Here is a 16,584-nt window from a genome sequence, read left to right on the forward strand (position 1 = left end):
ATCCTGCCTAATCAGGGAATCTGGGCGGCTAACAGCAGTGGGGAAAATACAATACAAAGATTACAATAAGATACAAAATAATCCCTTCCCGATCCCCTGACCAATACATAAGCAGACAAAATCCATAATCAAATACAATAATAATCAAAGAAAATAAAAACATTACAATCTAATGAAATTCATAATTAACCCCTTTCCCAGTCCCTCAACACAGGTTCAAATTGCTTAATAATAGTAATAACAGCAACAATACAGTTCACAAAGTAAAATACATAACAATTAACAGAGTAAAAACAAGTAAAAAAGAAATAATCCCCATTCTCAACTCCCCATCTCAATCCTAAAATACAATATAAACTATAGAAAAGAGAAAAGTAAAGGGAAAAAAAGGGGGGGGGGAGACAGGACTCCTCCATAATAATAATGATAATAAAAATTATTATTATTATTATTATTTATATACCGATTTTCCAAATTAGATCAAAGCGGTGTACAACGGGAGCCGAGGCATGGGTGGAGCCCAGGCGGAAGGAAGGCAGCAAACACTCAGCCCATCATTCACTGGCAGATGGTGAAGAGGGTGGTACAACTGTGGTACTATTGCCATGATTGTAACTTCCCCCCCTGCAAAGACTCACTTTATCGGGCATCAACTGCGTGGGAAGAAGGGGTTCATTTTGCTGGTGGTAGGAGCACAAGTGGATGACAGTTCCAACCCCCAGACACTGAGGGTGTGACATGGACATGTAGCAGAAGTTCTGCTTCTGATCAATGCAACCTTGCTGGTTGATGGAAGGGGCTGAAAATGTCATCTACCTGCAGCCTGATCACTAGCAAAATGGACAATGGCTGATGCCTGGTAAAGTAACATATATTTGACTATAATTTGATTTCATAAGTCAAGGGGAGGTTTTGGAGTCAAAATTATGGATTTTTATATGACCCATGGATAAGTCAAGAGTAAAATTTAGGGCCATGTAATAAAGGATCTGAAGTGTGACACAAAGGAAAACGATGCCATTAAGAACTTACAAAATTCCAACAGGCATCATTGTGCTTCATTGTGGATGAGAGAGTTGAGAGGGGTCAGTGCTTCCATGGCAGATGATATTCTTGCCTTTTACCAGGGGATGGTTCCTTTTTAAATAAGAATTAAAAGTACAGTACTTACGTTGATCGTGAATAAGTCGATTCAGGTTTTTGGTCAATTTTTTGACCTGAATTTCTGTATATGAGTATATACAGTGTAACTACTTAGCTACATGTCAAAGGTAATTATATAACAAAATAGGATATGTAGAATTTTGGCCAATAACTTTACATTGATGGACTCTTGTTTATTTGAATTAGTTTACACACAAACATCAGTGGAGCCTTTCTTTGCTTTAATGAAATAGAAGCAAAGCTTTTGAATAAATCTTGAAAGTTGTCTGACATGAGGCTGACAATTTTTTTATTTCATCTTGTAAGCAAGATATTGATAAGCATCATTTTTTATTTTTAGGTCAGATTGTTAAACATGGAGATATTAAATGTGTACTGAATGAGGGAATGCCATTCTATCGCAGGCCATATGAAAAAGGTCGTCTGATCATTGAGTTTAAGGTAAGATTCAGCTGATTTTAAGTCTGAAGGTGGTTGAAGATAAAATGAAATTTCTTAGGTAAATTTCTTCTATATATTTTAGAGAATAGTGCTTTTTTTGTTCTGCTCTTGAAAGAAAGAAAGAATGAATTGAATTGTGAATTGGCTTGCATAAAGCAAATGTGGCTTTTACTTCTAATCTTGTGATTGCCAAACAATATTTTACACAAAGAAAGGAGTATGTAAATTGGTAGTAACAGTGTCTACTAAATTTCAGGTGATCTTTCCAGATAATGGCTTCATTTCCTCTGATAAGTTATGCCTGTTAGAAAAGCTGCTACCTCCAAGGCAAGAAGTGGAGGAAACTGAAGATATGGAACAGGTAGAGTTGATGGACTTTGACCCATCCCAGGAAAGAAGACACCATTACAATGGAGAAGCCTATGAAGATGATGAGCACCAACCCAGAGGTGGTGTCCAGTGCCAGACATCTTAAAATGACCTGATGATTTTCCTTGTGCTGCTTGTCCTGTATGTCAGTTGTGGATGAGTGAAGGACTAAAGTTGCTAAACTCTCAAACTTGCCATTGTCCCTGTAATATTTAAACTTAGTTGTTTTTAAATCAAGTTAACAAACTTAAAATCAGTAAACTACACTTTAATCAAATTGGAATGATGTTCCTATTTCCATATGGCCTAAAGAAACCAGAAGCCAATTTGCTCTGGCCTTTTTATTTTGTGCATCATAAGTGTATTGTGTGCAGATGCACTGGCTTAGTATTCAGTGATTTCTGTTTAGTATTATAAATTATATTCCTCTTAAGTATGCACATGTATTTATGATTCATGTTTAAAATGTGAAATTAAAGTTTTGTATTCATCAGCTTCTAGATACATTGGTGTGCTTTGAATGTATTGTGGCTGGTTGAGACTTGACAAAGCACCTGCATGGCACTGTACCTTCCTCACCTGGAGAGTAAAGCCCTGTCCCGTCCCACCCCTAGTTTTAGCTAGAACACTGTGCAAAATTCCTCTGTTTATGTTATGCAGGGTCTTAGCTTGACTAATTGGTAAGGAGTTGAAAATGCAACCTGTAATAGAACTTGTGTAAAATGAGAACCACATGTGAAAAATTTGTGAATAGGAAATACTTTGCATTTTAAAACTAGGACAGTCACGCAACTGAGAAGTAACATATTAGTAAAGGTACAAAACTATTGTACGTTTAGTGGAAGTCTTGACTATTTGAGCTTATGTAAGTAGGTTTCAGTGATCCTGTTAAGGACATTCAGTTTTTTGGACTACATGAATAGCTGCAGAAAGCCCTTTTCTAAAATTGTGTGACTCACGAATGAATTGGTCACAATAATTTTAGGGGTTGTGTGTGTCTACTTGGTTTTTGAAAAGGGCTACCTCTACCATTGGCCATTTCAAAATGTTAGTTTGTATTGTAACTTCATCTCCTAGCTGGACCTCAGTAATTGCAGGAAGGCTTAATAACTTATTCAAGTGCCTCTTCTAGGACTAAAAATGTACTTAAGGTGACACTTGACCTTTTTCTAAAAAATCCCATGTTAATATTTGATAGGCAAGCCCAGCTGTAGCGCTTATGCTATGCATATAGAGCAAATGGGCTAACAAATACGGCATTCGAGTGCTCTGCCGTTTCAGCACAGGTCTTGTCCATTTGAGGTTTTAACATATGGCTTCTCCCCAGGGTTTTAAGTTGTATAGCAGTTTATTATGATCCTTATGATAAGGATGATTTAGCTGAATCAAGAATGTGACTTGACAAATGCTTGCGTATTGTACTCCAACTTGAGTTTCAACCCATGGGGGCAAATAATAAACACTATCTTCTGACAGCTTCATCTTTCCTTGCTTTTTGACAAGCCATTTAAGGTATGTTAATACAGTAAAAAGTTTGCAGTAACTGTTGTGTCACCCCACCCAACAGATAATGTGGTTAGAAACTTTGGCCTGCATTCAAACCCAAAAATGTTGATGAACCTTAAAGACTTGTGTAGGGAATCAAACCACATTCATAAACCAGTTTTTGAAGTCTGTGTTTCACCAAAGCAGTTTAAAACAAGCCGATTAGTTAACTTTCACCACTTCTATACCCAAATTACTAGGTGGGAGGAATGCTTATTCTCAGTGCTAAAACATAATTTTATCATACAATGCATGTGTGTCCTTTTAAATACTGAGATTTTTTATTATTTTTGAGTGAAGTAAAGAACCTTTAAACATTAGGTTTCACTGTATTTGGACTGCAGTTTTTGGCAAAAACAATTCTGTCAGCATATAAAAAAAACCAACACCCTATGATTACCACACAGCTTCTTTCAGATATTTTTTCTCTTTCTGCTTTAATTTATGCTAATCAGTTTGTACTTGAGTCAGAGCCAATTTGTCCTGTATACTTAAGCAATTCCCAGTTAAAATTCAGATCAGAGGAGTTGCTGCCTCCCTAAGAACTTGAGAATGATTAAATATGTAAGGGTCACTCCAGGACAAGAGCACAGTTAAGGACATGTGTAATTGGCCACAATGGTTTATATTAATTTGCAAAGTAAGAAACTGGCATTATGTCAAAAACCAAATGTGCAGATCTTTTATCCTTGAGCTCCACCATTTCTTTATAAAAAGAAATGCTATCAGCACTGGATGAAAGTTTATCCAGTCCTGGAGACAAGTGCCTATTTCTATTACACAACCGCAAGATATTTGTGAAAGAAAAGAACGAAGATATGAATAAGGCTTTGAAGCATGTTCTAGAGTCCACTAGGGTTTGTTTCCAAGACCCATCACCATGGATGCTCATTAAATATAATGATAGTGTTAAATAGTGAGTGTTCCTTACAAAAAATAGCAAAACCAAGGTTTGCTTTTTGGAATTTGTATATTTTTAAAATATTTTCAAGCTGTGGATGCTTGAATCCATGGATTAAAAAAATCTGTGGATGTGGAGGGCTGACTGCAGTAACATTCCAGATGGGGAATTTGCTTTTCAAGCTTCCATGACCAGAATAAATTCAGTAAATGGTAGACAGAGCCATGGCTGGGTAGGGCTTTTTATTAAGTTTCCCCGGGCCTCTCCAAAACAGCAATAACTTATCTAGAGTCCCAAAAGTGCTTTCCTTGATCCTAAAGTCACAATTTGTTGTTAACTGCCCTCGAGTTGATTTCGGCCCATGGCAACCCTGTGGGTGAGATGTCCAAAACTGTCCTCCATTGCTCTTAGTTCCTGCAAACCTATACTTGTGACATCCTTAACAGAGTCCATCCAACATGCATTCTTCCACCTTTCCTAGCATTATTGTTTTTTTTCTAATGAGTTCTCTCTTCTCGTGATGTGTCCAAAGTATGCCAGCCTAAATTTTGTCATCTTGGCTTCCAGGGAGATTTCTGGCTTGATCTGCTCTAGGACCCATTTGTCTTTTTAGCCATCCACAGAATCCTTAGCATTCTTCTCGAGCACCACATTTCAATTGAATGGATTTTCTTCCTGTCTTTTTTCTTAACTGTCCAGCTTTCACACCCATACATAGTAATAGAGAATACACTGGCTTCTACAATTCTAACTTTTGTGTTCAGTTGCATATCTTTGCATTTTAGAATCTTTTCTAGTTCTTGCACAGTCACTTTTCTCATTCTTAGTCGTCTTCTGTTTTTCTGACTTAAATCTTTTGATTTCCTAGTCACAATACTACCCTGCAATCTGCATGCAAAACAGTGACATAATATAGTTCCAAAGATGATCAACCTAATTTATATTGGTATATTCAATATTCGAGCAAAGTCACATATTCTGTCAGGCACACTAAATTACCTGGCAAGGATCTTGTTGATGGCATATGTTGACATAAGCTAAAATTATGCCAGCAAATGGAGTTTTTTAATATCACTTAACAAAATGTTCCAGGTAAGGCAGCATCTACCACTGGAGAGGTTGCCTGGGCAGTGTGGTTGCAGTCCCACACCAGAAAATAGATGCCATCCTCTCAAGTCTCCAGTATATGCCACCTGGGCACAGGATCTTATCTACTATAGAGTACCATAATTTTGCTGGAAGAACATATATAATGACAGGTTAATATGTTCAGTGTGGATGTCCATTTATTTTACAAAGAAAAAGTACCGTGACTATTGTTACAGAAAAGGAAACAATAGGGCCCGAACAGACAGGCCAAAATAAAGCTGCTTTGGGTCACTTTGGAGGTATGCTGTTTAAATGATGCATGTGTCTTAAGAGGCCAAAAGCTGCGCCAAAGGACTGGAGTGCAGCTTTGGCGCAGCTTCTGGCCTCTTAAGATACATGTGTCATTTAAACAGCATACCTCAAAATCATTTTATAACTGGTATTAACTGGTATTATACAGAGTTTTGGCAGGGTATCTCCATATTTCCACATCGGAGTTGTCCATAGCTAGTGCTTGATAAACTTACAAGTTTGGTACTTCACAAATGCATCCCCATCCATGATGTTTGTTTTCCAGCTCTAAAAATGGTGTTTTGTCAAACACCCTTTACAAGCTAAATACCATATTTTTTAAAAAAATAAATGAAGTTCAAGTGTACCAGATGTCTTTGTAATAAATGAGGTTTTTATTGTAGGAGGCAATTAAAAAAAACACCACCAAATTAACGAATTCAAATAAAAGCTGCACAAAACCAGCTGCACAAAAAGATTCATAATAAAACTCGAAAAGAGTTTGATCACGGATGAAAATGTTTTTGAAGTGAGCTAGATGAAACTTTTACCTTTTGTACTAAGGGGCTAACAGAAGCTAAAGTATCTAATTAAAAAAACAATAAAAATCTAGGACTATTTTTCTGTAATAATCAGCAGAAATCAATATTCTGCCTGTAGGAAACTAAAGTCATTTATTTTGCCCAGAGCAAGAAGGGCCACAGAAATCTTGCCAAAGATTCTTGGAGAGCTCAGAAGATTTAACAATTAGGTGTTGCACATCAGTATGAAAAGTGTGGGGACGAGGCCAGTTCGCAGTCCCAAGCCCTTCCAGAAGGTAATATTTAAGCATGTGCTTGGCATTTCCACTGAAATTATTGAGATTTTTAGGTATTTAGCTTTGGCTAGAACATACCTATGTTAAATACAATGGACTTGGACTTGGACAAAAGTTAAAAGTCAGAACTCTACTGCAATTATTTTATGAGGGTAAAGCTCTAGGTTTGCTTTCCTCAATTTTACTTTAACTAGATGTATATTTCCATTTTAATTTACACACAACAAATTATGAAAGATTTCCCAACAAAACAATAAAAATAAATGTATCCTACAGAATGTTATTTGAAGCTGAACTGCTTTTGCTACTTGGCCACCTAACTAGTGACGTAGACACTAACATTACATTTCTCTGAAAAGTAACATGCTTCATACTAGGGATGCCTATATAAAATTAACACTTTTGGACCAAACAAACCAGAGGAAAAACCCCTACCCAAGACACATACTTTCCTTGCATTCAAGAACCATGCATGAAATAGGATTAAAAATAAATTCTATGGTTTCCAAAGTTTCAGAAGTCCATCTTCACTGTAGGTAGCAATCAAATTCTGGTGGGGATGATGAGCAATACCAATTACATCCTTCTCATGGACCTAGATATCAGAAACAAAAAATCTTGAATTACTAATATTTCCCCCCCAGAATACAAGCCAAATGAAATATTTGTTACTCTCCTAGAGTAAGGCAGAAATACGAGGGAACATGGTGCAGGACTTTTAAGACTGAGATGAACAATAGTTTATTTTGTAATTCCCCTTCCCTCTGCACCTTATGCATGGAAGAGAACACATGTTACATGCTACTTCTCATGTTGTTTGTGGCTGCAGAATAACAAGAAATACCAAAGGAGAGGTAAGATGTTTGATAGGGAAGCCATGAAAAACAGTGGGTAAAGTAGTGATGGAAAACTCAAGGACGTGGGGAAAATAAAATGAAAGGAATCCTGAGCCAGCGTGGTTTATTGATTTGAGTTCTGGGTTAGGACAGGGAGACCAGGGTTCGAATCCCCAATTGGCCACAGAAACACAATGGGTGAGCCTGGGCAAGTCACACACTCAGCTTCAGGGAAGGCAAAGGCAAACCCCCTCTGAACAAATATTGCCACGAAAACCCCTTAGGGTTGCCATCAGTCAGAAACAACTTGAAGGCACACAACAACAATCCTCAGAAGCAACAGTTGAGGTGATTGACTCAAGTCAGTAAAATGAAATAGTGCTTGTGAGTTTCCAGCATTCTCAACTGCCTTTCTTGTTTGCCTACATAGTGTGCACATGGAAACAAGATCACTTGGTGATCAGGTGAGAGAAGGCCCCCTACTACTGTCTCTAAAGTCACAGGTAACTAGTCCCCTCCCTCTAAATCTAAGTTACAGACAAGTTGCTTTTTGTCATCAGGTGATAATCTTTTGAACACAATGAAGTTCTATAAATAATATCCCTTCTCTGCATAGTGCCTTCTAGATGCCTTTTAGACCAAGTCCAATCAGCCCTGACAATTAGCTATGGTGGCTGGGGTTGATGGAGATTTCAGTCTAAAAGATCCCAAGGGGTATCATGTTACAAAAGGCTGATACAAATGTGAAGCATTGCCATCAGAACGTTTTGATGATTAAGGCTAGAAATAGATGTTAAAAATGACACATGGCTGCTGCCAAAGTCAAAACACCCAAATCTCTTCTTCCTCCCTGTTTAAAAGCTGAGGATGTGCACTGTGACCTCCAGAGATAGCAGGTAAGTTAGTTGAGATGGAAACTCTATTGACATACTATGCATTTTGCCTCAAAGGGGAGAGATGTGAGGCTATCACTTTTGGCAGTGATCATGTGACAGCTGTTTTAAACAATTCTGGCCTTATGTTTAGTTACCATGCAGTTTTCAAAGATGCCTCCCAATGAATACATTTATTTTAAATGCGTATGTATTGTGTATGTACACCTTTCTTCAAAACAGATGCAACATCAGAGCTGAATTTGTGTACAATATTTATACAAAGTTTCTCAACCCCCCCCCCCCCAATACTCACTGTCAGAGTTCTCTCCAGCTTGCCAGTCACTGTACTGAAACAGTAGAGCACAAAGTCTTCACCCACACAGTAGATCCACTCGCCTCGAGGAGAAAGGGCACAGCAGACAAAGTCACCACCTTCTCTCTTACCAGAGCTGAAGCTTCTCACAATCTATGAAGTCAATACATTAAGAAATTTAAAATCAGCCACCACTGCACAGTTAGAGATATTGTGGGACTTTCGCTGTAATGACTTCTTAGGGACAAGGAATAAAGGAAAATACTAGCAGTTTCCCATATTATATGAGGGCCTTATTATTGGCCAAGTCTCTCTGATTCTTCAGCCTGGCAGGCAAAAGAGAGGTCGGAAAGAGTGGAATGTATACATTAATGCTGCATTTGCTCTTTTGATGCAGCATAATAGCTAAAGGGGTGAAGTATGTATTGTGCAGGACATCTCAGCCAGGTATCACTAAAAAGCCACTTTTCTTTAGGCTTCAGCATAGTCATGAAAATTTGCAACACAGGGATATTATCAACCACCCTTTATTATTATGTTGCAAGGATTTTAGACACAATATGTTCAAAATGCTTTAGACAGTTAATAGTATTGGAGGGGATGGGGGACAAAAACAAAGCAGCCTTATTGGAGGCCTTTAGCTATAAGAATTTATGACCTTGTCAGATGACAAGATTCCAGAGGAGGAAGGAAAAGGGAACTGTCAAGGATTATGAGCAGATGTTTTTTGCTTTGACGTGCACAAAGGTAACTGGATCTAAAGGAAAAGAAAAATACTGATGAAACATTATGACCTTCATGACTTCAGGATGCACCTCTTCCAGCTGAGAATGTCGATCAGAGCATGGCTTATTGGTATTTATCCAAAACATTACTTTGTATCCTAGTGCCACACTAGAGCAATATTTCATCACAGTAACTTTAAAAATATCTCATTTTAGGGAAAAAGAAAGAGTGATGGAAGAATTTGATTTCACCCAGTTAAGTATGTCTATAGAATCCTTCAAGTCTAGAGGAAATTTAAACTCTGCCCCCAATCATTTCGAGGCTATTGGCCTCCAACCACATACTTGTCCTTGCATGTTCATAATGACCACTGTATTTGATCTGTTGCAAACAACAAAGTGCTCTGGATTTTTAGGCAGCAGAATCACACTGTTCACAGTGATGTCTGTCCCAGCTGTGCTACCAAGCGATTTGAAAGTGTTACAGCACTCTGTAGTCTTCATATTCCAAACCTGGCAAGTGGAAAAAGAAAGAAATGAGGACTGGTACAAATAAATGTTATATAAACAGTTCTAGGATTCCTGTCACCCACTAGCATGGAATTCAAACTCTGTAAGTGCATACAAGTTGTGCCTTGTGGCCAGAGCACTATGTTTCAGGCTTACACTCCAGATCCCTGCAATAAACAGACTCTTGCTACACACATACCTGCATATTGCTTGTTAACAATGACATACAACACATTCAAAATAAAAATGAATAGTTAGAATTTTAATTCAAAAAGTGAATCCACAGCTGGAGGTCAAGTCCTCCAGTGCCTTTATTAAAGAAAAATACAGTCTGCTAAACAAGAACTTTAAAATACTGCAGCTTTTCTAGGAAACAGCTCAGGTCAAAATGAGATTTATTTCCAGAAGGCATGCATTTTACAGTATCTGAGAGAGATACAACCTGCAGAGAAGTGAAACACCAGCAAGTGGTGTTTCCATCACTTGAGTATGTCACTGTGCAATGGTTACTCTATTTCTGTAACTTCTGCTGGTGAGAAAGCTATTTACAAAAGGCTAAACAAGCTTCCACTTAAGCTAGTCAAACAAGCAAACAAAGAAACAGGTACAGCTGCCCAATTAGAAATCCAAACTTACTTTCACAGTACCATCAGAGGATGCACTGATAATGTAATGCCCATCTTGTGTAAAAGTGGCTTCATTAACAAATGAAGAATGACCACGGAATTCTTTGAGAGTCTTCCCAGATTTCAAACCATGGATCCTGTTGCAGCATAAAAGCCACAGTAAGTGTCACTTATCCAAGTCAGGCTGAGCAACAAAACTTTACAAATGGAACATACCTGATTGTCTGGTCAAAAGAGGCACTAAGAATCTGGCTGCTGTCCTTTGAAAAACTCAGGCACGTGACACCTTTACTATGGGCTCTTTCAAATCGCCTCAGACATTGCCCACTCTGAATCTTCCACACCTTCATGAAAATATTAAAAAATGTTTTAAAATGGGAAACATCAGCAAGTGGAAATTTCTTCTTCTTATTGTCTAACTGTGCTGAATCCCAGTTGCACTATCCAACAAATTGTCATTTCTTAAATTAGAACAAGTGAGAAACTCAAGCTGGGTAAGGCCCTATTTTCCACTGACTGCCTGAAGTTATTAAAAATGGAAGAATCCCTCCACACATACAGAACATTTTGGATAAAGAGGCTAACTAAACAGAAATAGACAACTGAAAGTAATTATTTTGCACGTTAGTATTTAAGCCAACCTTGCAAATAAATCTACAAAAGTCCCCGGCCCCTAGGTCTTCTTTCTAACACAAGAAGAACTGTCGGGAAAACAAATATCTGGGGGAGGGGGGATAAATGCCTTTTCATTTGCTGAATTTTCCTGTTTCATCATTTAGACACAATGCTTAGTCTTCACAGGCAAACTGATATTTACAAAATCTGATTATATATATATATATATATATATATATATATATATATATATATATATATATAAATAACCAAATGATACCCTTCAGTATTTTGGATTTCAACTCCCAGAAGCCCCAGGCAATGGTCAAGATCAACAAACCTCTGAAAAAGATACACACCAAAATGTGACCATTTTCATCCTAAGGTTCATTTGTTTTCAGTGTGTATTATGTGTTTTGTTTGTTTATTCATTAATAGTCTGCCTTTTCCTCATTACTGAGACTCAAGGCAGCTTATAAAAGTTAAAAAAGCATGCTCACTTTGGCAGCACATATACTAAAAAAAAGGTTAAAAAAGCACAGCTGAAACATTCACAAGTCATAAACAGAAACATACAAAATGTTATTATTAAAATAAAAGCATTGCTAAATTACAATTAAATTGCCCACAGGATTAAAACCAATTAAAACAAATCTATTTATATTTGCTTACTAAATTTGAAAGAGCAGCATTAAGGCTTCAAAGCACATAATCCCACCAGGACATTTCAGTTCTGAGAAACTAAAACAGATTCAGTATCATCTTGTACATTTACATTTTCAAAAGCAAGAACAATATATAACTTCTGAGTCACTTAAGACTGCAATGCCCAAACTGTGTGTGACAAAAGAAAGAGAAAACAGGCAAATGTGAAGCCCAAATTCTCATCCACAGTGGAAGCTGCCCATAACATTTCTGTATGTTCAATGTCACTGCCAATCACTGTTTGAGGGGAGAGAAGACAAGCAATTCTGCTGTTTATGTTTCCCCATTAAGGGTCACTGCAGAAATAATGCAGATTGATAACACTTTAACTGCCATGGCTCAATGCTATGGAATTCTGGGAGGTAGTTTGGTGAGACATTCAGCCTTCTCTGACAGAGCGTTCTGGTGCCACAACTACAAACTACAATTCCAGATGCAGACTGGATTGTTCAAATTGTTACTGATGCCAACAAGCAGCAGAATTATCTGCCTCTAAGTGTGTCTCCCTATAATGTCTCACTGCTCTGTGTTTACTGCCTTGCCTTAAGGGGGAAAAAACCCCTGCAAACACTCACACAGAAACACAGAGGTGGATCTCTGTGTGGTTGGCTATTTTTACTTCTTCTGCTTTTAACAGGATCATGTGCTTTCAACTTTAACTCATAAAGAAGTTCACACAACCCTTGCATGTTTAGAAAACATGGCTTAAGACAATTTTGCTGGACTAAGACCATCTTGTTTGCCTCTAGTTTCCCACACTACATACCTTGATCTTCCCATCCTGTGCTCCAGTTGCTAACATTTCAGTATCCCTACTGAAACACATGCATAGCACTGCATCATCCATCATCATGAAGTTATCCTGTGCCTGGTACTTCAGATCCTAAACACAGCAGTGAACAAAGTGTCAAGCACCAAAAAAGAAGAGAAAGAAAAACAAAACAGCAGTAGCCAACAAGTATAAAATTAATAGGAGCTGCATAAGGCTGATGCATATTAATGGTTTATCTATTTAGTGCTGTTTTCTATGTTTGAAAATTAAACTCTAAGTCCAGTTTTGTTATCAAGATTCAATCTTCCATTTTCCTAACATTTTTTAATCAGCCTCAAATTTAAATATACATAGGTTACATTGTATTAAGTAAAAGTTTACTGACTTAAAATGACATAAGTACTGAAATGTATTTTTGTCAATATAGGAGCTTGAATATGAGCTTCTTTGAAAACTCTCTGTTAAGTATAGAAATATATTTGAGACAGACCTAAATTTACACCATAATGGAAACTTCAGTAAAAGTAATCTATAAATGATGACAAATGACAGAACATTTTGTTGTAGTTTTAAAACAGTAATTGTCTATTGCAGAAGTGGGATATGCTTTGACATAATATATCCTAACTTCAAATTCAGCTTGACAAAAGTGCACAAGTAAATATTGCTTATTTCACCTGAATTTGCTTATTTAACATGAAGAGCATTCAACAGTCCATTTGACAGCCAAGATTTTACCTTTCTGATTTTTCCAGTGGTGAAGTTCCATACTTCAATGAATCCATCAACAGAGCCGGTGACTAGATACTGACCATCTGGAGAAAATCTAGCACATTCCACATGAGATTTCTGGCCAAACTGTTTTAAGTGAACAAAAATAAAAAATTTCCACATTTTAAAATAATCTGCTACTGCTGTTGTTGCTGTAATACTGTCCTAGACTAAACAGTCATAGCTTTCACATATTAGTTGCCTAAGTCAGCTGAATACTTAAAAATAACAAACTTTTTGAATGAAAGAAGTAAACTTGAAAGACATTCATAGTAAGAATTCTGTACTACTTAAAAGCAAGAACAAATAACCAACCCATTCCGTATCTCATTTGACAAAAGATAGTTCAAATTTTATTAGCATGCAAAAATGAGTTCAACCCTGTTACTATTAAGAAATAAAATTCCAGAGCGCATCAACCAGCCATGTTGGCTAAGTCCAGTAAAACCCCAACATGGCAGCCCTCACTTCTACAGCCAATGTTCAAAATGGCATAATTATTCATCATACATTGATCATGTATGACTATATCTAGGGCTACAGATACAAGGGAGAAGGATTTCACCCCTTTTCCTGACTCCTCAGCTGCAATTTTAAACAATTCACATTTTGGCCCAAAATAAGAACATTCTACTCAGCAGGGAGAGACCTGTGATTATGCTGATATACTAGGATTTTGTAGATGTTTTACTCTTTCTAACTCTCAGAACTGACTTTCTTATAATGCAAATATATATATATATATATATATATATGTGTGTGTGTGTGTGTGTGTGTGAGAGAGAGATAAAAGGGTAAGAATGACACTTTCTACTAGTAAAAAGAATTAGAGGTACTGGAATTAAAAACACATGAAGGCATTTATAAATGAGAAATTTACAGATTAAAACATTTTAAACATATTAAACATATTAAAGTTCAATTAAGATTTTTGCCATTTTATCTTGATATAGGACAGTAGAGTATCACCCAAATCCATAAAATAGTGAAACCTTTATTAGGCCAACCAAAATGAACATTAGACATGTTGCAATGTGGTACCATACTTTGCTATATGGCCAACATGGCTACCCCAGGATACATTATCCTGATATAAATATTATCATCATTGTGTATATAATCAGTCTTCCCTCTGCCAATTATGGTTACATGCCTGGCCATACCCATGGGGGCTCTACATCAGATGGATTATCTTACCTGTTTCATCTAAACAAATCTGCAAATCTGCTGAGGTTCTTTAAAAAAAAAAAAAAGAAACATTCTTAGTAAATGATAATTAGGGACTCACCTTAATATGCCTACTCAGTTGTGTGGGGAACTTTTCTTCTTCAACATCTTTAACAGCTGCTTTTCCTCTGAACAAATCAATTGTCATACCAGGAGGGAGCAATCCCTGATGCTGTTGCCATTTCAGAGCCTGTGCAATTAAAGATGATTAAACAGAAGATTTTTTAAAACAACACCCCCCATCCCCACAAACAATGTGCCTAATACTGGCCAGTCGACATATACAGACTGTCCTCAGTGAAAGTCACTTGGCCACTATCATCCACACCATGCTACAGGAGAGGTTGTACAGAGCTAGATTTTCTATTATTGAGACTTACTAAATCCATCCCATGAAAAGTCACATTGAAATGTGAAGGTTTAGCTAAACCAGCATTCAGAAATATGGAAAATTCTCTATTTTCAATTTCACATAATACAAGTCTAGGAGGAAAAATACCTGTCCCAATAATGCCATAAGACGAGATGGAGGCACAACACTGACTTCACCAGCCAGAGCTTGGGCAATGGCTGCTCTCCGCTTCTCTTTGCTGCTCCCATCTGGGTATGCCTGGCAGAGAACAACATGAGGACTACTAACTTTCTTCCTAGAAACTTTAAACGCACCAAGATATTTCCATCTATTGTTTACTGAATATATATAGCAGTTGTACGTTTCAGTACATAGGATGCAAACATGCAGACAATCTACATTAGGCACACAAACATAGATCTCTTTTAAGTCTTTGGAGGCTGAATAAACGTGTTAGGACTAACTAACCAGAAAATGATAGATTTTATCAACTTGATACCTCTCCCAATTTTGAAGCAAAATATTACAACAACAACCTTCTACTTAATCTCTTCCACTTACTAAAGTAAGCATTTGTTTTCCAAATTATATCTTCCTTTGATTCAGATATTTATAAAAACACTGTCGGGTCTAACATTATGCAGACACATTGCAATGAAAAAAGAATATTGAAATTATTGTAAATTATGAATGACAGACTTCAAAGATATAGCCATGTTAGTGTGGATCAGTATGCAAAGGATCTTGCAGCACCTTTGATGCATCTGATGAAGTAGTTCCATGAAATTATCGCACTACACTTTTATAGTGCTGCTGTTCCACTTTTACTGCTCTGTATTCTGCATCGGTATCCTGTTGCACTCTGGGGCTTACAATTCAGTGAGGCCTAAGAGCTCTCTGGCTGAGAATTCTAAATGCTCCTCCCTAGACGCCAAATCCCAGAATGCAAAGGAAGCAGCAAGACCAGTAAAAGTGGAATAGTAGCACTATAAGAGCATAGTGCAGGAATCTCCCCAGTCTACAAAAGCTTATGCTTCCAACATCTTTCTTTCAGTTGATTTCAAAGATATTACAAGATCCTTTGCATATGAATAATAGAGTTCATCAAATGAAACAGTAAACTAAGCAAAACCCCTTAATATAAAATTTAAAAATTATACATACCTCACGTGGATCAAAATAGGACCTAGCCAAAAGGTTCTCAAGATGAATGTATCGCTCTGGCTGAGTCTGCTTCAACATGATCATTGGATCAGTTTGTCTCAGAAGACTTCTAGCAGCACCCAATTCCCGAAGCTCTATCAATTCCAGAACAACCTGAAATATCAGGAATAATAGTAACATAACTATAGCACATCAATAAAGTTTACTCTTTCCTTGCATCATATTTTACTAGAGTTTATAGAAAAATAAAACTTGGGCTTGTTTAACCAAGCCTCCTACAGATTACTGATGGGGAGCCAAAGCTGCAAGCCAGCGGGGAGTCAGTTGGCCTGACAAATCGTATTAGCAACATTAGACGAGTCCCTCCACCAAACCCTCCATACAAGACAACTCCGTTTCTCAACAGCTCAGTCTCTGCTTTACGACCCACATTGGACAAATAAGGGAGAAATGCAGACAAGCGCCCACAAACAAAA

The 16,584-nt window shown here is 37.3% G+C and overlaps 2 protein-coding genes across 2 annotated transcripts in view; one reads left to right on the top strand and one right to left on the bottom strand.

Annotated features, from left to right (window-relative positions):
• DNAJA1 (DnaJ heat shock protein family (Hsp40) member A1) overlaps nt 1–3,449 on the top strand; it is a 15,216-nt gene extending 11,767 nt beyond the window's left edge. Inside the window, exons 8-9 of the mRNA XM_042448921.1 lie at nt 1,505–1,605; nt 1,862–3,449. Coding sequence (XP_042304855.1) covers nt 1,505–1,605; nt 1,862–2,080 — 320 coding nt within the window. The 3' untranslated portion in view covers nt 2,081–3,449. The remainder of the gene's footprint in view (nt 1–1,504; nt 1,606–1,861) is intronic.
• Nucleotides 3,450–6,174: 2,725 nt separating this feature from the next.
• SMU1 (SMU1 DNA replication regulator and spliceosomal factor) lies at nt 6,175–16,258 on the bottom strand. The gene is made up of 10 exons (XM_042448918.1): nt 16,109–16,258; nt 15,092–15,202; nt 14,654–14,782; nt 13,333–13,452; nt 12,589–12,705; nt 10,719–10,846; nt 10,513–10,639; nt 9,712–9,879; nt 8,642–8,794; nt 6,175–7,212 (listed from the first exon to the last, which is right to left on the bottom strand). Exons 1-10 carry the CDS (start codon nt 16,190–16,192, stop codon nt 7,114–7,116), a joined length of 1,236 nt encoding a protein of 411 aa, XP_042304852.1. The 5' UTR covers nt 16,193–16,258; the 3' UTR covers nt 6,175–7,113.
• Between the last annotated feature and the right edge of the window lie 326 nt (nt 16,259–16,584).

The sequence above is a fragment of the Sceloporus undulatus genome, chromosome 2 (assembly GCF_019175285.1).
Source record: "Sceloporus undulatus isolate JIND9_A2432 ecotype Alabama chromosome 2, SceUnd_v1.1, whole genome shotgun sequence".
NCBI classification, from domain to species: Eukaryota; Metazoa; Chordata; class Lepidosauria; order Squamata; family Phrynosomatidae; genus Sceloporus; species Sceloporus undulatus.